General features: G+C 48.0%; 1 protein-coding gene across 1 annotated transcript in view; it reads left to right on the plus strand.

Annotated features, from left to right (window-relative positions):
- Nucleotides 1–1,878: 1,878 nt before the first annotated feature.
- LOC129383914 (uncharacterized) overlaps nucleotides 1,879–21,976 on the plus strand; it is a 22,188-nt gene continuing 2,090 nt past the window's right edge. Inside the window, exons 1-4 of the mRNA XM_055068934.1 lie at nucleotides 1,879–2,171; nucleotides 3,066–3,243; nucleotides 15,633–16,865; nucleotides 19,580–19,894. Of these exons, the coding sequence (XP_054924909.1) occupies nucleotides 1,879–2,171; nucleotides 3,066–3,243; nucleotides 15,633–16,865; nucleotides 19,580–19,894 (2,019 nt within the window). The remainder of the gene's footprint in view (nucleotides 2,172–3,065; nucleotides 3,244–15,632; nucleotides 16,866–19,579; nucleotides 19,895–21,976) is intronic.

Consider the following 21,976-nt stretch of genomic DNA (forward strand, 5'->3'; position numbering starts at 1 on the left):
AGATAGATACACTATATACTCGTGTAAGGCTCGCAGATTTTCTTCCGAGATTTGGGGTGACATTTTTTTTTTGTTCGTAAATATTTTCGGTGGTACCTGCCTTTGTTCAACTACAGCGCTCGCTTCTACTGGCTTTGGCCATTCTTGGTCGTCGCCGTAGCGAGTCACGTGGCGGCTGGAATAAATGGTGACGTCCCAAAGACCAGCGACGGAGCAGCCCCATAGTCTCGGAGGCAGCCGCTAAATCTCGGAGGCTGTGCATTTGCTATCTGGAGGCGCTGAAAACGCGGCACGGCTGCCTTGTTTTGCCACCGATAAAAAAAAAAAAAAAAAAAAAAGAAGCTTCGGAATTCTCACACCACACAACAGATAACACTGTCAAGGTTCTCAGAAATCAAGGGTGTAGCTTACAAACGGGTAAATTTCAAATACAGTTCTGGGGGATTTTTTTTTTTTTTACAGTGTTCTGGGTGCGGCTTTTACACGGATGCGGCCATTACACGAGTATATATGGTATATAGCCGCAGAGAAGTGCCTAAAGTACCATAAGAATGCTAACGAATTAAATATCAGGCAGAATTAATCTACGATCACTATGCAAAGTATGCAAATAGCCGAAACGCGTCATGTATTAACGTGCTCGGCTCCTCTCGCGCACGTCCCTCTGGACATTCGCGCCTACAGTCGTCGACATGGCGTCGTGCTTATTAGCAACCTTGGTAACCGAGTGCCACAAGAATATGGACCCATCCCGGAGACGGTGTATGTCGCGTGTAGCCGAAGCAATTGAAGTCTCGGAATGATTACCAATGTCTTTAATTAGCTTCTGTTTTACAGCGCGCCTATTTATTTCTTGAATATGATTCGCATTACCGCCGATAGTAACCGTGAGATTAGTTCTGGCCTAACTTTTTAATAAAATTATAAGCAAAATAAAGTTTTCTCTGTTAGAGCGTTGGTGAGAAAAAGAAATGTAGAAATTACATTTCTGGCGTAGAATTACATTACATTAATTAATTCTGTAACAGAATTCAATGTAACGTAAATAAAATTAGTAAAGGAAACGAAGGAATGAATAGATATAATTAAATATTAATGAGGTAATCGTCTTGTGTCCCCTTAAAAAGTTATAAATTGCGATAAACCATCCCTGTGATTGAATCCGAGCGCAGATGCTCCAAGGTAGAGATTGGCTCACGAAGTTAGTGACAGCCCATGTGGGCGAAATAGAACTTATGAAAGTTTTCTTTGTCTTGGAAGTCGGTGGCAGCATAGAAACAAATAGTCAATAGACAGGTACATCGAAAAATAATAATACAGATGGGATAAAGCTAAACCAGGCTTGCTTAGATAGCAGTTCAGAATCACTATTCGTTTTCTATTCCTATTGTTTTTATTTGTTCACCTCTCGAAACGCTATTCAAGTGACTATTTACTGCAACATTTAGTTATATAGACCCTATATTTGTGTCCGTTAACCATTAATTTCACAATTTCTAGTTGGTAATTTTGTTTTAAATTATTTTACTCCAAATGATCATTATTAATTTTAAACCTTGCACAGCCCAATTCATGGCCGATCTCTCAGCGCGGGTTGCGCCATTTCACTGAGAAACAACCAACCAACCAACGCTATCTCCCCAACGCAGTTTTTGTTTGTGCCAACCGGTTCTTTGTCAATCTTCCTTAGCGGGCACGTGCCAGTATCGTGAAGGTTATCATCATTATCGTGACTCTGGCATTATTCGAGGACAGCAGCAGCAGCTCGCGAACGTCTCTCCGGTCTAGTCAAGCTGAAGGACTCAGATTTCCTACACCACCGAAGGCGCGCAGTCAGAGCCCACTTACGAGGCTGTCAGTGGAGAGAAGGATCGCGACATGCGAGGCGAGAGAATACCGCCGTGGCGACGTCGAAACTCTGCCATCCCGAAGCGGCCGATCCAGTTGTTCCTGGATGGCGGCTTCGCGACACCCCAGGACACTTCCGAGCCCGGTTGTTGGCGGCGGTACTCTTGCTTCGTCCTGCTCACGGCCTTCGTCACGTCGGCCGTCTTGCTCGCCCCGCTGATGCTGCACCTCGAGCGGCAACGACAGCGGAGCCGCACCTCGCTCTTGAGGGATCTTCAGCGCTCGCGCGATCACGGCGTTCACCCGTGCGACGACTTCTACCGGTAAGCGCGAATCCTCGTCAAGCCCCCCTGCGCGTTATAGGATGCAAACTGCTCCCTGGAAATGGTATACGGTCGTACGCTTGGCCCGTCCCTGTTCCCAAGAAAAGAATCGGAACTAATTCGATCTGTAGGCTATTTATTCGCAAGCGTCGAGGTCTTGTTTCCAGTAGGGCGATGTGACGTGAAAACGCGGGATGTATCCGTCGACACGCCATCGCACCGCACCACCTTGTTGTCATTGCTTACGGGAGAAAAGGGAATTGTGAACCCCCCAACAAACGTGAGCGGATCATCGCCTTATCTACGTACATGGAGGTGTTGCCTTCATCATCTTACAGTGGTTTACTTAAAAACAAAATTTGTGAATTCACGTTTGTAACGTACCCGTCGGTAACAAGACCCAACTTCAATTCAAAAGCTGAGCTGTCTTCTGGTCTGAAAGAGACATTCTCTGCGTCCGTTCGCGCCTGCATGTTTGTGTGTGCGTACGTGCGTGCAAGTGCAAGTGTGATTCTATTGGGTATGCCTGAAGGGCCCGGGCATGCATTACTTGCGCGATGAATTGCAACCTTCACTTACCAGCTAAAAGACAAGAGAGGCTTCCAAAAGATATTTTTTTTTTATTTTTTATGTTAAGACAAATGTTGAAACTGTCAAGTCCAAGTTTAGCATAGCATTTTCATGTATACTGAGAAGAAATCCTAAATCTGGCATGACACTCTCTGTCACCGGCTATATATTAAAGCGCTGTTCGAGCTCAAAAACAAAACAATGTTAAGATTCTTGCTCAATGCGTGCTCCGCAATCGAGAATTTACGTCATTGAAGCACATAAAGTATTGAAGTGGCTGGGATCTGCATAACTTTTTTTTGTCTTTCCTTATGGGCGCCACAGACACGTCTGCAGCGGCTGGGACGGGAACCTTAATCGCCGCTACAGGACGCCTTTGGCCACGTACAGCAGCGTTTTCGATGAGCGCGTCATCAAGAGTGTCCTGCGTCGCCGGTTCCCCTCGCGTTCAGCCAAGGCACAGGACAAGGCTTCCGCGTTTTTGCTGACGTGCCTGAGCAGGGTAAGCCAACGCGCAGATGACACTAAGCTAATCTATTCTATTCGCCTGCGTGTAATTACGCCCTGAAAAAAGAAAACGTTCAAGAATGCGGTCGTTAAAGGGCCCCTCACCAGGCCCCATAGCAAGTTTTGGTTATACGCGCTGTAAGTTGTTGCGTGCGTGTCCGCTAGGGAGCGTTCTGCCGCAAAAAGTTTTCAAATCGGCTCATTAATAGCAGAGATATACAAATTTCAGTGCCGCGAACCCATGATTTAAGCAGGCGGGCTTTACTGCCAAGCAAGACGCTCTCTCCACTCGCCCCGTCTAGCCTCGGCAAGCGAAATTCCTTCCCTTGGTTCTCCGATACCGCACCTCGAGGATCGCATGACGCACACTTCACAGGTCCCGTGTTGATTTTTTTTTTCCTCGCTTTTCTTTCTTGGCGCTACGCACTTCCGCTGACGGCGTCGTGCGCGAGCTCTTGTCTTGTTCGCGCAGCGCACGATTTTGCGCGCTGTGCACAAGGAAACATGACTAGTGGTATAATTCAAGCTACACGAATACTGAGGCAGAACAAGCGGATCGCAGAGCATGATCACGCGCTGGAACACGGTAGGAAATGGCACAGCTTCGGTACCTGCGCACGTGACCGCACGACCGTGGGAACAAGCAGACGAAGCGGAAGTACATCTCTCCTGCTCAAACAAGAAACACGCAGACATTCCGTTTGTGTGTTTTATTATTTCTCCACACTTCAATTCGTTCATTCAAGCAACAGATCGCACACATAGCAGATGTCTTGAGTACTCGAAGTCACGTGTCATCCCCAGCGACGTCACACTGCGGGCACAAGTACGTAGGCGCAGGCACACGAGTACGTCATCCTCCGGCTTGGAGCACGGCGGCCGCAAGGAGAACGAAAAACGGTGTTCGGTTTGAAATTTCAGATCTTTCAGCTGCGCGCGTAGCGATGTAATACTTTGCAGACGCGACCGTTATGGCGCAATGTATGCTCTGCGCTTGTCAGCTCAAGATGGGCAGACCTGGGGAGGGGCCCTTTAAGGCCTAGTTGCTTAAAATTACTATGTGTGACCGTGGTTCAACCATGTGCAAATGAGCTCCGCGGTCATGTTTTCTTGATCGCGCCAGTGTCTCACACATCGACTTCTGTGGCAAGTCAAACATCTTCAACTTTAATACATTTGTCTTGGTGCTAACGTCAGCCTGCCTGCACGTAGCCTATTGGCCGCAACATTGAGCAGTGTCGCTGCCTGGCGGTCACTGGCTGAACCGCAGATAGTGTGGATTGCGCCGCGCGTCGTGTTCTAGGTACTACGTGTCTAAATGCGCATGTACGGCGCGAATATATTTAAGGCCCGCTTGTTCCCTGACTTTAGCACATGTCCTGAATGCTTGTCTGCATTTTTTGACGGTGTAGGAAAGCATTTCGCGCTGCGCTGTCGTCCTAGTGACCAGTGGCGTAGCCAGAAATTTCGTTCGGGGGGGGGCTCACGTTGCAGGTGGGCCTCCTCCTTAAGAGGAAACATTAGGTCGGATGCTCCTGTCCAAATACATGTAGAAGGAGAATTCGTTTTTCTCGGCAACCACGGCACCAAATTTGACGAGGTTTGTTGCATTTAAAAGAAAAACCTAAATTCTAGTTACTGTTTGTTTCGAATTTTCTATTTACGTCGTCAATATTTTATTGAAAAGTGGCAAAATTCGAAAATTTTCAGAAAACGAAGCGATTAAGTTTACAGCTCTGTAAATCAGCAATGAAAATTGATATCACAATGCTGTGAATTGCACATAATAGTACATCTACAGTGGACAAAATTGATATGTTACACATGAGACTCAAAAAATTAAGTGTTATGGAAATACGGTTTTTGCAGAATCCTTGTACATAACATAACCAATTCACGTAAGATATAAATTGACATATAGAATTTGTCCTCTTTGAATGGTGTAATGGATGCCGTTTACAGAACCGCGATATCTGTTCTTGATGCAGAGCTATTAATTTGTAAACTTCTAGCTCCTATTTTTTTTCGAATTTGGAATTTTTAAAAATATTTTAAACAGAGTTCAGGCCCTAAATCGAAATTCCGCTTCCAACAGACACTAGAATTTAACTTACTCTCCCAAATGCAACAAATTTCATTAGAAGCGATTCAGGAGTTATCTCAGAAAATCGTTTCTGCGTTTTACACGTATCCGTATAGGCCGCGTCGGAGTTGGGCCCGAGCTAAAGCTTCCTCTAAAACAATTTGCCCAGGGATCAAATACACGAATAATAACTGCATTGCCATTGCCAAAGATGCTGCAAACGAAATGTTGAACGCTAAGCACTTTCAATACAAGTAAACTATGTATTTTTTCATAAAAGAATAAGCTCGTATGTGCCAAACATTGTGCTCAAAATAACTGATGTCAATGCTTCCATGTATTTTGTCTATTTAATAAGTAAAGAATATATAACACGAACTTTAGAACTACAGCAGTTTGAAGCCAGCAAAGCAGTGCATGCCGCTGATATTAAAAATGTAAAGGCGACAGGTCTGAGCTGTGTGGCGGATGTTGCAGCGTTTCCCGCTTGAACTTTGCCAGTTTTGTATTAACCACATCAGCGACGTGGGAACGGGCATTGTCGTGGAACAAGATGACCCCATTCGTCAATTTTCCTCGTAGTTTGTTCTTGATTGCGACACGCAGCCGATCTGGCGTTTCACAATATCGGAATCAATTGACAGTCTCTAAAGATTTAGCAAATTCTATCAGTAATGGCCCCTGACGATCGAAAAATAAAAGTCAACAGCACTTTTCTGGCGGAAATGACTGCCTTTGCTTTCTTTGGGGGAGGTGAATTCGAATGTTTCCATTGTAAGCTTTGCCGTCGTGTTTCAGGCTCGTAGAAGTGACATGATGGTTCGTCTCCAATCACAATTGCAGACAAGAAATCGTCACCTTTATTGTGATACCGGATCAGATGAGTAAAGGTCAGCGCCGATATTCTCCTTATTCTGGCGGTGGTTCAAAATCTTGCGCCGCCATTGCGCACACAAGAGCCGATAACCGAGATGTTCATGAATTATGGCGTGAACCAAACCGTGACTGATGTTCACACACTCAGCCAGTTAGTTCATCGATGCTTATCATCCATTCTTGTCTCATCAGCTCATCAACCTTTGCAATATTGTTAGGGGTGCACGATGGCTTTGGTCCGGTCTGGGATCGCTATTGCAACTTTCACGTCCTTCTTTGAACCGTTTGTTCCAACGCTTCACAGTTGCCAAAGAAATGCAATGTTCCATGTACACGGCAGCCATACGGCGACTAATTTTTTTGGGGGGGAAACACCTTCAGCTGTCAAAAACCTGACGGCACCACGCTGCTCAACTTCTGGAGAGTCCATTACGGCACGCAACCATGTTCAACCTAGTGTATGAGAGCATTAAAGAACATTTATCCTCACACCTGCGTGTCACTGTTGTAAATGAGAGATGCCTGTGTGCTACGCGCAGGCCTTGCAGATAATGAATAGAACCATAATTGCGCGGGGTGGGTAGGCTCACTTTAATTTGACTCGCCTTCGTACATTAGAATTGCGAATATACAATGGAATATACAAATGCGAAGATACAGCTTGATAAAGGGCAAAAAAGTGCCACTGGAAACGAAGTTCACTGCACGTATACACAAAATCTCGCAACAAGACATTTAAACATATGTATAAGTCTCCAATAAATCTACGTATCTAAGAAAAAGTCACGGTATATAATGCGTCAAACAAGGCAAATAAACATGTTGCGCAATCACAGATTCACAGAATCCTAGATCCTGCCCCCATTCCATCCACTCCCCCCGATGTATCGCGCGCGACGGAAAGCGGCGTGCTTGCTCCTCACTTTTCTCCCTTGCGCACACAAGACGAAACCACTATCGTCGGCTCCCCCACCCCCCACACGCTTTCACTCACGCATACAGCATGCGGCGCGGGGTCACGATGTTATCGCACTTGGACTTTATGCGGAATATGAGGGCGACGGCGACGGCAGGAATGCGCATAGAGTGTCCACAAAATTGCTGTCGCAATAATATAACTATCCGGCAGCTGAAGCGCCCCATGGCCCACTACTTTCCACAAAAGAAGCAACAAAATACCACTTTCACCATGCGACGATTCGCTGCACTACCACAACGCTTCTTTTTTCCTTTTGTGGAGCGCGGACACCGTAATGAACAAAAAAAAAAAAAACGCAAGGTATGTTGGTCACAATCGAATGCCTACTTCGGGCAACTAATATGGCTATTAAAGGAATATCGAAGAAAACACGAGACGCTTGGTGCTCCAAGAACCATGCGCATACTGCTCGGTATCCTATACCGGCGAGACAAGACTTTCTGGAGAGGTTGCGCTCAAGCGAACGCGCTGCATGCAATCCGTCGAGTCCCCACAGTGATGGTGGCTAGCGACCATTGTTTCTTTTTCTAGTCGGCTAGCTAGATAGCGTCCAAAGCTCTGCCGGGCGAAAATGCACTCGGCCAGAGAAAACCGAACGCGCACCGAAGTGCGCCGCGCGATGGTCGGGTAAACGCGCGAAAAACGCATGTGCTCTGGCTGGCTCTGGCAGCGCGCGGGTAGGGGAGCGAGAACAAAAACATTCAAGAGGCTGAATGTGTCCTCGGGATTAAAAGTCAAAGTAGAAAAAATAAATAAGAACGTAGTTGCCTTGGCTGGCTTTAGTGTCATCACTGGATGCTTTGGCGCAGGTGAAAAAAAATTTTGATATTTTTTTTATGTGACATGACGGCACGAATGAACCACCACAACGCTTCGGCTCATCCGGCCTCGCTGCCTCGCTGCGGGCTCTGTCAACTTGTCTGATAGCGTGTTGATTTGGCTTGTCTCGTTGTATGGCCCGATGTGCGACTTTGAAAAAGTAAATGCACCTTTGGCGTCAAATATTTATGGGAGCATTAAACTTACAAATTTCCGCAATTGAAAATCTAAAGCACACGTTTGGAAATGTCAATGCACCTTTCACATCAAAAGTTTATGAGAACTTTATACACATAAAGTTTCGGAATTGATATCCACGCGCTCCATAAATTCCATGATAGAGTGTAGATTCCGCGGCCTCCGCGAGATGCCGCGGCGAGCCCGTTCGTCATGAAAACATCCTTGAAACTTTGTGCTCGGATGGGGCTGCTTGCGTTATGCGACTCCCGGTGCATGGGTGTTGCCGCGAAATTCAGCCAGAGTTCGCAATTTTCGCGGTGAAATGGCTTTTCGAGCGTGAAAAAGACGCTCTAGACAAAATCCAGAATGATTTCCGGCGCCGGGGGTTGCTTTTGTCGGCGATGCATGGACGGCACGAAAAAATTTCGGGGGGGGCTGAAGCCCCATAAGCCCCCCCCCTGGCTACGCCCCTGCTAGTGACGTAGTAAATCAGTGAATGCCCGTGTCGAGCGCGCGATGTGTTATCGTCGCATCCCTCCACTTGCCACAATCACGCCAATTTTATTATCGCTTCGTGTTTCGAGAACGTCACAACAAGCATGCTTACCTTGTTTTAAACAAATTAAGTGGTAGCAGCGAGACGTGAATACAGTGTTTTAGTGACAATTGTTACGATATGTCGATAACTCCGCAATCTGTGTGATGCCGCGAAGCATGAATGGGTGGTGTGAACATTACTTAGCAGTAGGAAAGTAGAGTCGTAAGTGGCCTATCGCTTCATAACCTTTTAGTATACACCAATTTTTACCTGTAATTATGTTATATCCCTTGTACCCACCCCTCATGTAATGTCCCTTATGGGACCCTTGAGGTATAACAAATAAAATAATACGATAACCGCATTAGGATAAGTGCGATAGTTACAACACTCTCGCGTATTGGTTACACGACCAGAGGCGTTCCTTTAATATGTTGTTCTGATGCCACTTTGGTAAAATAATTTTTAATCAAGGCGTCCTGTAGCGGCGATTTAGGTTCCCGTCCAAGCACCTGCAGACGTGTCTGTGTATGTCCTTTTTCTTCTGTGCGTGAAAGTGTCTGTTTTAAACACGCAGCTTCATCAATGTCATGGCTCACCAACTGACCGGGCTACATCAGTATCTACAAAGAAAATTAATTTTGCCTCTCAATCAAATTGTGGGCTTTTCTAGTTTCATTCGCTGCTGCAAAACGAAAGCTTAAGTAGGATATTATACGAAACTCATCTGTGACACAGCAGTCTCTAGACGGAGGACGCTATAACAGTGAACTGAAAGGCGACGATTGCAATTGTTTTTTCGCTCTTCATTGTGCCGTTGTTAGCCAGATGCAAGGCAGTGGTCACTATTAGCTGAGATAAAACTATGTAAAGATTTTAGCTCCTCAAATATTGAGAACTTTTTCCGCTGTCGTGTGCGTAACCGTGCAAGGGCGATAAAAATAATCTGGTCTGAAGCAACCTGGTGATCCTAAACATACTGTCACTTACAGTGGCCTAGCTTACTTAACTGAGCTCATTAACTGCTTGCATTTCACAGCAAATAAAAAAAACTCGCCATCCCGGACCAACGAACGTGGATGTTCAGCGAAGTTGTTGAAAACCACCACTACAACTGCTGATGGCGTTATGCAGTGCTTTATGGCTTTAGTGTAATGGTAGTAGTGTTACCTTAGACTAATGGTAGGAATGGGAATAATGGCAATTTTGACAGCACGCCGCCGCCCATAGCGGCACTTTATTTATACACTCGACGTTCAAGACGTCTGCTATGGGGTTATTTCAAGTCACTGGAATATATTACGATTTGTATGTTCTGCCGAAGCTTGTGGTTATGGTTCAGTTTATTATCGTGTGTTCGTGTCTTTTCGTGATTGTTCCCGTAAACTGATTGAAGTGTGCCAGCAGAAATAAAATAAGCGCGGTTAACAAGTCACAGTCAGCACTATGTTTCATTTTCGTTGGTGCTAAAAACATGCCGCTAATATATCGTCGCGGTGGTTAGGGCAGATGGGGGGCTCAGTTCGAGTTGAGAATTATGTATTTTTGACAATTACATCACCTAAGAGACGCAAGAGACAGAGATTGCCTGTCTGTGAGCCCGTTGGTCTGGGGCGGTACGATGTGTTGAGTTTGTGCTGGGTAGAGCAGGAGCGCAGGATGTCGTTGATCCGCCAACTGACCCACGAAAGCACTGCCCTCATGGGCCAGTAATTGACGCGGGACACCGTGGATTGCAATTATGTCCTGCAGGGGAAAGTCTACGACCTCTGTAGCCCAGCTGGACCAAAGTTCACATGTCATTGCCTAGCGCGTCGCATAATGGGTAACGACGGCAAGCCACTTGTTTCGGGGAGCAGACGCTGCAAAAAGACTTAGAACGTCCAAACCGATAGGGGAGGACTCAGGTGGGACGTCAATGGCCCGAAGAAAACCATCAGGGATCAAAGACGACTCCTTTCTCTGTTGACAGGCGCTCCTAAGCGCTGCGAGCTATCATACGTGCGGGCGACACCATGGTCACCAGCGGTTCGGGCGTCGTGAATAGCTCGGAAAACTGTGGATCGAGAGTTCTGATGGCACAAATATGAGAACGTCAGGTCCGTCAGGGATATAAAGTTCAAGGCCGTCCAAGGTGAACATGCGAACGGAGGCGACGCTGGCTGACGACTTTAGGCGCTCCATCAATTTACTGATAGTGGCATCACGAGGCCGCTCGTCGCCGATGTGTAGGAGTCGAACGCGGAAAGACTCACTCGATAGTTTCACTGCCTGAAGAGTCAGCGCGGCCACAGGGTATTGAGATTGACAGTTGGCGCAATCGCGCGAGCAATTGTAGACAATCGAGTATTCTTGTATAGGCGCAGGGCACAGTTGGCGAGCCGGAATAGGCTCCGGAGGACACAATGGCCTACTTTTTAGTGCGCGATTATCTGTACACCAACGCCAAGGATATGGAGCGTGGTCAGCAGCCTCGCAAAAACGCCAAATCAACTCAAACTTTTTGCCGCCCTTTCTTTTTAAAGAAAGAACAAGTGTCTACCTTGTTTAGCCAACGATTAAATCGCGGGTCTATACACACTCGCTGGGCCAAACAGACTTCCGTATTCTCTTCCACCTTCGACCCCTTCCGAGATGAACACCCCGGGGCCTTCACCATGAGGAAGTTCCTCACTGCTACCGACAGCCTTCATCGACGGTGAGCGGCAGGACCTGATGGCATTACAAAGGCACTACTTGCGAACTTACCAGTGGAGCAGAGTGGAAACTGTCCCGGGTAGTACCAGTACTAAAGCTTGGCAAAGATCAGTTACATCCAACTTCATATCGACCTGTTCTCCTAATGTTTCGCGTGTCAAATTATTGGAGAAGATTGCGTGCGTGAGACTAGCGTGGTTCCTGGAGCATCGCAGTCTTTGAGTTGTCTAAAACATGTTTTCGACAGCGGCTTAGCGCACAAGACGGCGCCTATAGTCTTAATAAGCCACATAGAACATCAACATTCCTTCGGACTTTCTACACTGGCCGTCTTTCTTGACGTATTCAAGAAATATGACTGTGCGCTTCAGGTGTCAATCATCTCTAGACTACTCAACATTGGGCTGACAGGCCATCTTTGGCGTTTTGTACACGCGTTCTTCAGCGACAGGTAAATGCAAGTGAAATTACAAATGACGCTAACTGACACGAGGTCTGTTTCAAGACGTGTGTCACCCGCCGTGGCTGCTCAGTGGCTATGGTGTTAGGCTGCTGAGCACGAGGTCGCGGGATCGAATCCCGGCCACGGCGGCCGCATTTCGATGGGGGCGAAATGCGAAAACACCCGTGTACTTAGATTTAGGTGCACGTTAAAGAACCACGGGTGGTAGAAATTTCCGGAGTCCTCCACTACGGCATGCCTCATAATCAGAAAGTGGTTTTGGCACGTAAAACCCCATAATTTAAAAAAATTTAAGACGTGTGTCACAAGGAAGTGTCCTGTCCCCCTCACTGTTCAACATTGTCATGGCTGGCCTGCCTGAGGCGCCGAAGACTGCGTACAAGTAAAACCCCTCAATGAAATAAAATTTTGTAGCGCCATCTTCTCTCTCCTCCTCCTGTGCCGGCGTTCACTCTCTCTTCCGTCAACCATGGCTCCTCCTACGCGGTGCTGAACTAGCAGACACTCTCCGAAGACGCTCACCGCGTTCACCACGCGTCAGTCTCCAACGCTAAGCGGCGAGAACACAAAGCGCGAAGCTATATCAGCAATCGCCACTCAGTGTCGGCATCGCAGATCGCCTCCTCCGTCGCCCGAGTACGTTTGGTCACGGTGCATAACGTTTCGACGTGAATGGATAAGGCGCTAAAGAGCGATAACGATTTGTAATGATCGGAACTCCAAAAGCGCATCTGTTTGCTTACGTACCGTCACCGCTTCGTAACGTACGGCGATGCACTGAAAAGGAGCTGTTCGCATACATTGAGGCCAAACAAAGACAACGCCATGGAATGTAGGACGAGTCGACAAAAAGCACGTGCGTTGAAGACGACTTGATTGAAGTCGGGCACGAAAGTTGCGAATAAACGCTGCGCGAACATGCGGCACTTAGGAGAGCGAAAAACTGACAAATCCGCATACGAGATTATGAGATTATACGAGCATATGAGATTAGTAATGAGCGAAGAATCGCTCGCTTATCTCACAGAGCCGGAACCATTTCGCTGGGTTGAAATCAGCCCGGCTGACTCTTTGAGGCCAGACTTTCATCCGTGCCACATCTCGCTTGGCAGATGGAATACGAAATAGTCGCTTGCCTTTCCTTTCACTTGTGCTGTACCCGAAGGCACAGCAACACGGCATCGCTAACACGAAACTACGCTACAAAAGCACAAAGCAGGGGCAAAACGTGGCGCCTGCGTATGCCGCTCACTATGTTTGGCGCCACGATGGCGGCGGAAGCGAAAAACAGGCAAGAAGAAAAGTACGCGAGAGCACGTGACGGCGTTCGGCCAATGTGAGGGCCGAGCGTCGAGAGAAAGCGCAGGGGAGGAGGACGGCGGCAGCCTACAAAGGACGGCGCTACTTCTGATTTTTATTGAGGGGTTTTATGTACAATTCAGTCCGCGTGTTCACATACGCCAATTACGCTTACATTTTGTTACCAGAATAAACGTCTGGCAACGCAGGCTTACCTGGCGACAGTCGCATTAGAAATATAAATGGAAATATCACGCTCTATTTTCCCTGGAATGCGTAGGGGGGCAAGGACCTTATCAGTTGGCATCGGAGGCTTACCAATCAAGCAGACAAGGCAAGTGCATTTTCTTTTTTTGTGCCACTAGACTACAGGATGCAACGGCGGCGAGCCGTGGATAACATCGTTTCATCACATATATGTTTCTCGTCTCAACTTGATTCGAAGAATCGCTGGTGCACGTTGTGGAAGCCACCCGATGTCACTGACGAAGATGCATACAGTACTGGTGGTCAAGCGAGTACTTTATCAGCTACCTTTAACCTCGCCATCTGAAACGCAGTACACCATCTCGTCTCGGAAATACTGCACAGAAAAGGCATCCAAAGTGCGGAGCAATTGCAGGCGTGACATTGCAAGGCTAGATCCGCCCGTAGGTTCCACCATTCTCCTCCTCCTCTTCAGCCTGTGGCATCTTTTGGAGAAGCAAGCCAGCAAAGGGCTAGGTGGACAGTGACTACTGTAAACAGTCGGCCAAATAAGTGCGGGCGAAATTTTGCAACTACCGACACAACTGTGAGGGGCTCGCGCTCAGTAATCGAGCGATTTCTTAGCGAAGTGGACATCAGCCGGCTGGCATAAGCTATAGCGTGGTCCTGTCCACGTTGACGATGGGCCGGGACAACACCTATGCCATAACCACCGGCGTGAGTGCGGACTTTGGTTGGGGCCGGTGTATAAAAGTGTGCCAAGACGGGCGGTGTAGGGAGGAGGGTGGTGAGCTGCGAGAAAGCGGCAACTTGTTGAGAACCGCAGGAGAAAGGGATGTTCCGTTTGAGGAGATTAGTCGGGGTTTTCGCTGTGACTGCAAATTTATTTGCGAGCCGGCAAAACTGGGACATACCCCACAAAGCTCGGAACGTCTTTGGCAAACGTTAGAATAGAATAGTCGGTCATGGGTCGCATGTCCAGGTCGGGCTTTACTTCTGTACCGTCCAAGATGCCCAAGCAGGGTGATTTGGCGGCAACCAACACACTCATAACAATTCAACTGCAGTCCATCCTGGTGAAACACATCACGAACGGGCAGAAATGCATTTAACGTGCGTTTCAAACCTAAGTAAAAACACGTTGACGTCGTCTAAATAACCCAAGCATGAGGACCATTTTAGCCTGTGGAGTAGAGAATCCATAATTCGTTCGAAGGGGGCTGGGGCACTGCTCAGTCCAAACTACATGTTCTTGAACTGGTAGAGCCCTTCAGGAATGATAAACTTTGTCTTCTCCCGATCCATGGCATCCACGGTTATCTGCCTATAGATTGAGGGAAGGTCGATAGAAAAGAAGTAGGTAGCACCAAATAGGCTGTGAAGGGCGTTAGCAATTTCTGGTAGAGTATATGCGTTGTTCTTCGTAATGTTGTTTATCGGGCGATAGTCAACGTAAAAGCACCACGATCCATCCTTCTCTTTAACTAACACGACAGGGGAGACCTAGGCACTGGAGGAAGGCTCGACGATCATTTGGCAAGCATATTCGTGAATTCCTGCTGGCGGACGTTTCGCTAAGACGTAGATGCTACATAAGTTGGGGCGTCACTGAACAGGGCTGGCACCACCAGTGTGTATGCGATGCGTGAATATAGACGTCTGGCCCAAAGGCTGATTACTGAAGTTAAAATTCTTTCAGTGGTATACGGTCGCCTATATGTAGGCGACGCTGTTGTTTCAATGGAAAGAAATCAGGCCGTAGATATTTAATGGTGCCTGTGATCAGATGATAACAATAAAGACGATAATGATTCCTGGGGTAGAACAATCAAATACCTAGGAATATGCAATAAAGAAAGGAATAATTGTATGGAAAAGCACAAGTATGTACTAAAAGCGAACGGCAAGCGAAACGCAGCCATAATGAAACATGGCACACAATCGGGGCACAACTACTAAGTGCTGCGAAGCATGTGCAGAGGAGTTATGGTATGTGGACTTTATGGAAACTCGATGTTCTATTCGAAATCAGCAGTGTACAAATCATTAGACAGCCTTTTCGTGCTAGAAATTGCAGACCACTTATGCTTTGCAGTTGGCCACTAGGAAACCATACTTGACTTATCCAGTCAGTAACAATCTCCTCTTTTTGCTTAACTTGGTGCGTTTTCTTTCAGAAATGAGAACATGCGATCTCCATTATGCACTTATCCCACTGCCGCTTTCCTTATATCTGACTGCAGACAGGAAGGCGGAACACATGGAGCCTTTCTAAGGTGCTTCTCGAGTTGGGTCTTCCGTGGCCGAGGAAGTCTTCGGCCACGAGGTACGACCTGCTCAACACTCTGGTCAAGGCTTCGCTCCACTTCGGCACGTCCCTGTTCTGGGCTTTCTACGTGGGTCGTCATCCATCTCGCCCGCACGAACACACCATCTACATGACCCTGGAGATGCGCTGCTTCGAGTGGATCGCCGACTTCGGACGTCTCATGGTGCGAGAAAGACACGACGATTACCTACGACGCTGCGCGGAGATCGTGGGCGGCATTGGACAGTCGTACTCCACGATGATCCACGCCGTGACCACGATGCACCTGGACATCGCCGAAAAGGTACGCCGCTATTGGTACCAATCGGCGGTTCCGTACCTGCAGCGAATGGACGATTTCGAGCTCCGGCGGGCCGTCAACGGTTACCTTCCAGACGACTCGCAGCTGTGGCCAGACGACGACATCGTGAACATGCAGCCCGAACTGTTCCACGAGCTGAACCAGACGCAGTTCACCGAGAACGCCGAGAGCTTTAGACTTTACCTGGGAGCGTACGCGGTGTGGCGGTTGTCGCCGTTCGCTTCGCACTACCTAACGGCTGCATTGCTGGGCAATATGGGCTGGGCCGGTGCCTTGAAGAGTCACCGGCTCGCGAAGTGTCTGGAAGCGCTCGAGTCCATCATGCCGCTCGTCATGTGGAAGTTGCACGACGACACCCAGGGCGACCGAACCATTGGCTGGACGATGCAGCAGCTTACCGCAAAGTCTGTGAGTAAGCTGCAGCGCGTGACTGGCCACGCGTTCGGCAGAACGTTCAACACCGCGACGCGACGGGTTTCGAACAACGCCTACAACATGACTCTCACGTGGGGAGTTTTGGATCAGGCCTACGCCCATGTGCGTCCCCGCAGTTACAGCGGGCTTTTCGACATGTACTTGCAAGCGTGTCGTCTGAGCGTCAACGTCTCCAAGCAGTCCATGCGCCGGCCACGCAACATCATGCTGCACGCTCCGGGGATCGCCGGCGTCATTCTCTACCGAAATCTCGTGGCACGAGAAGTAGTCGTGGAGAGCTTTCGTCTGGCCGCAGCGCCGGCGGATTCTCCGCACCTGCTTCCTGTGCTTGCGGCTTTCGTCGGCACGGAGATATGCAAGCAGTTGCTCACCATCGCACGTTTTCTGTTGCGATACGACGGCTCGTTTAGGGTGAGTATATATACTCAGCCTTCGGTCGCGGAACCACAAGGAAGCGCCACGCCCTTAAAACGACCGACTCCTTTGCTTCTCTCGCTCGCTTTCGTGATCGGTGGTCGGACTTTAACCATTATAGCACACAAAGGCGCCGATGCAAAGGTCACGTGCCCTCGCGCAACCGAGTGGCTGGGCGTTGGCGTTGCAGAACGCCAATCAACATATGCTCTTTGAGACGCACTTGCTATACACCTATAGCGCGTGTGCGGTATAGTATAGCGCCGTTAACCAGCACATATGTGCTGCTCTCTCCACAATTACGCAATGCCAAAGCCAAATAATTATATTACTTTAAAACGCTACCTGAATGTCCCTCACTACAACAAATATGCACCGTCAAGCGCATCATTTTAATAGAGCGAAGAGCTTTGCAGAAGCGCTCGGCCAATTCGCTGACATTGAAAATCAGTGTCTATGATTTCTCCACATTGTTCTTCAAGTGTCGCTTTCATTACCTAGACATGTACTTAGGAACGTGGATCTTTAAATCCTTGAATGAAACGTGATAGCTTTCCATTTGCTATCCACGGGTTTGCTTCTTTTTTTTTTTTTTTGTAATGTTTGACATCCTGCATGGTGCTTGACTGCAGGGGAGGCGTCTAACGTGTCGTACTATGTATAGGCGCAACTCCGGACAGTTCAGCAAAGTAACTAGTTGGGCTTGTTGGTTGAGCATAGTGGAAGGCTACCGCTCGAGAACCGACGGAGACAAAGGAGGCGCACAAAGTACACACAGACACAGCGCTGACTTTTAACAAAAAATGTTTATTTTGCCGGCGCACAGCTATAGTTTTAAAGCGAAAACTTCTTCGCGCTCTACCTCCCAATGTTCCTACATTATATATCTTGTAAACGACCTCTCATTTATAGGCTTAACGTACAGGCCTATAAAGCCTATACGTTGTATAAGGCATATACGCTGTAGGCCACGCCTATAAGGCCCGTGGACAAATATCACAGGGTCGTTTAGTACTTTTCTTCGGATCAGGAAGCTTTGTCGGAAGCTTCATATATGGACAGAAGGTGTCTCCATAGGCGCTGGCGTGTAAGTATTATAGGGCATCAATCTTCCGCTTTCTCATGGCCGGTGCTACGCGATCACGCGATTTTTCACCGAGAAATGCGCCTCTAGCTTCCGCATTTGTTTAAGCATGCTTGCAGACTGAACACGCAACGGGAACTTTGGACAAAATAATTTAGCGCGCGCGGTGCCTCTGTGCCTAAATTATGCACCACAGCGCTGAGTGATAAACCTGGCCGGCCGATTCCAATTGCTCACACAAAATATTCCGAACAGTTCGCCGCGCTCCCCCCCCCCCCCCCCCCCCCCCCCCAATGTTCATCTATGATAGCGTGCAAGCGACCTCTCACTAAAGCGAAAGTAAAGCACTTCGCACAAGTCTGAGCGGCTCGTGTAGGACGCGCGTGCTCGTTTTAAGGCGAATATGCGTGAATTACACGTGGAAATTCTTGGTTTCGGTCCAAAAAGGTTAATCTTGTACATTTCTTTATCGATAGTATATTTAACACCCTAAAATCTAAATCCAATCCTAAGTCCAATGGCGAACCCGCGACCTTGAGCTTATCAGCAGATCAACGTGGCCACTGAGGCACCAGGGCGGATAAGAAAATAACATTTTAGTTAAAGATGAAGAGAACAACTAGGAGTAGGAAATAAACCCCGTTGGACTTATTTACCGGAGTTGGGTCCTCGGGCGCGGAAGAAAAGAATTATTTTCAAACCTGCTTGGGTGGGAATTCTTACCTGTGCACGTGTATAGCTACGCACGCCCTTGCAAGACAGTCTCGTAGTGAACTCGCTGATTGTACCTTGGTCGAATATATATACCGTTACTTGCACGATAAGTAATTGTCGAATCAAATACTTCGATCAGAATCAACAGTACTGGAGTCGTTTTCGAAACGGGGAATACCTGCACAACCCAAATTAAAAGCCATGAGGTGTAAGCGGATAAGACACAGTGGTGTCTGTACACATAGTTTCTTCCAGTGAAGCCATTGCGCTTGTTTTAATTTATGAATTCATGGTAATAGCATTCTAAATTTGAAATGTTCGCCGGAACCTCTTTACGCTATAAAGGTCACCAACATTTGGGGCGTAGTAATTAGCCGTCATCTATCGTAGCATGAATTTTCTCAAGCTCTGCGTGCCCTCTACATTCTTATCGTAAACACCCTGTCATGCCTAAGCGACCAGTGTCATCACTGATAGAGAAGTAGCAGAAACGAGCAAAATGTCCATGACTCTTTTTGCGCGAAGCAGCTGTACACCAGCGGGTGTACTATACATAAGAAAGCAAATAGCTTTCTTCGCCTTTTTTCGTGCTCGATGACGGGTACTGGTTGATGGTCGGTGGTCAAATTTGCGGTACACAAAAAAAAAAAAAAAAAATGCCGACGGAAAGGGCGCGCGCTCTCGCGCAACCAAATTGCGAGAAGGGGTGGGCGGGAAGTAGACGGAGGAAAGGAGGGGGTGGGGGGCTGTCACGCATAAGCTTTTTGGAGCGCTCGGCAAGGCATACGTCCCTTCCGGCTCTTCGCTTTCATTGATAAGCGTCGCCGATGGTTTCTGCACATTTTTTTGTTGTTGTTGAACGCCTCTTGTCAAAGCGAGGAGGTGTAGATTGACGTGATTTCCGTACTCGCAGAGAGTTCCTGCCCCAAACAACAGGGAGGACTACGACGCGCCACTGGAGTACTACGAGAAGCTGGTCAGGGGCCCCCGCTTCGCCGATCGATTCACTCGAGGCGAGCTGCGCGAGGTGATTGGCAACAGCCTCGCCGCGTACTTCGCCAGCTACATTCCGAGCTTGCCAGAGGCGCACGCCATCGCCGCAGAGAGGGCAGGCGCGCATGCGAGCGACGAGCAGAGCTCCTTGATTGGCGTCTCCGCCGATCAGCTGTTTTTTCTCGTCAACTGCTTCACCCACTGCGGCGAAGCTGGGACTGCGTACGAACTGCGGGTGCGTAAAAGGAGGGGTGTCGACAGGAAGCTGCTGAACCTAAACTAGCGTGTAAAAACGTGGATTGAATGCTGGCTAGTTGAAACATGTGTTATTGAGCGGAATAAGGGCGGAAGGAAACGAGGTGGACGGGACAGACGCGTACGTCCTTCCGCCCTTATTCCGTCTCAACGACAAAGCGTGATGCACCAACAGGCCCAACGCGCAACGCTAGTTGAAGCATGCCTCTCGGGTTTTGGGATTTTTCGCCTTTGCCGCAGTGGTAAGCCGGAGAAGCTACACGTAACATTTAGGTAACATACGGTGTTGTTTAAGCAGCTTTTTTACTCTTCCGCCCATATTCGTATAGAATATACGCATAGACGCACGTACACACACATAAGCGCATACACATACTCAAACACGCACGAACATACATACATACATACATACATACATACATACATACATACATACATACATACATACATACATACATACATACATACATACATACTGTAGGAGTTGAGGAGGACGTCGGGACGAAAAACTTGGGAGGTTTATTTACATTATTTACAGTGAGCGTCAATTAACAGTAGTAAAGTCATTACGGGCCGGCAGCAACTCGGACGCTGCGGCCCGTCGCAAGAAGTTCGAGAGAGATGAATCCAGGAATGCTCTAGTAATGCTCTTCTGCTGCACCCGGTCTGCGTCTTTTAAGCCCTTCGGTGTCACGTTCGGCCAATGGGAGAGCCCGCTCGGGTGTCGTCATTTTCGGCCAATGGTAGGCGCCCGTGCGATGGAGTCACACCCGGCGAAGAGAGTCGCTCCTTGCTCCCCCTGCCGTCTTGCCTTGCTGACTTGCAATGCGCCGTCACCATAGAGGGTAGGGGGCGACGCCGCCAGGTTGTCAGGCGCATTACAGCCGTCTTGCTTCTGGACCCACGTTACCTGGAACAGTGCCAGGCTCTCTCTTCGCTTTCGGGAAGAGCCAAGCAGTGAATAGCTCCACCGGCTGCACACGAAGTGGGGTCCGCCAACTTGTTTGCACGTGTCGTGCCTCAGGAATGTGGCATCCGTGTTTCTGCGCTCCCCAATTAGCTGTGGTGCGATTCGATGTGGTGTGGGGAACTCGAAGTAGGCTCAGGAAATGGTCCCGTATCTAACAATACATACATACATACATACATACATACATACATACATACATAGATGAAAGGACAAGGAAAGACGGAGAAGCAACGTTTCAACGGATGGTCAGCATCCAATAAAAGTATGCCAAGACTGTGGCTGCGTTTGATTTGCGAGACCCCCAAACTTGAGTAGATCGTTGCAAGTTTTATTACTCAAATTTTAATACGCACTCCCGACCCCAACGGACACTATTGCAGAAAGGGCAATACATAACGTAACAAGAAAAGCGAGTACGTACAAAAGGAATACGTCGTATATGTACTTTTATTTTTAACCTCGCACGAAATAATTACGCACATAACAAACATATTATGAGAAAGGCCCCGAGTGGGTACAAAAAAAAGTTGTGCACACTATTATTTGAACGTAGAAGCGTGAGGCTTACGTGTCTGCGCAGTCCGCGCAGTGTTTGCGTGTGCATGGCTGTTAAATATTGTGCGGACTGGTACAGCCTGGCAGGGCAGATATGATTTTCTGGGGCTCCGGCCAGGCAGAATGTGCGTTCAAGTGTGATGTGACTCTGTGCGCTTATAGCACTTATAAAGGCGGGGTTGGCTTTGATAAACACCAGTTGTAAGTCAGTGTTTGTCCCTTACATGCACGGTGTGTTTTTTTTCGTCCCCGTCCATGTTGCACAGCGTTCTCCTCAGTTACCAAGTATCGGGGCGATGATGTAGCCACAAAACACCGGACCTGTCGTTTGCTTGCTTGCTTGCTTAGTTACTAGTCGATTTATCCTATACAGCGCTCACAGGGTCCAGACACGATGGACACTACAGAAGAAAATAATGCAGAAAAATATCTTGCAGTCTACGTTCAATGATTAAGAGGAAGCTTTAGCTCAGGTTCGTTTTTCGCGGCAACCACTGCACCAAATTTGACGAAGTTTGTTGCATTTAAAACAAAAAC

This window comes from Dermacentor andersoni, chromosome 9 (assembly GCF_023375885.2).
Source record: "Dermacentor andersoni chromosome 9, qqDerAnde1_hic_scaffold, whole genome shotgun sequence".
In the NCBI taxonomy this organism is placed as follows: Eukaryota; Metazoa; Arthropoda; class Arachnida; order Ixodida; family Ixodidae; genus Dermacentor; species Dermacentor andersoni.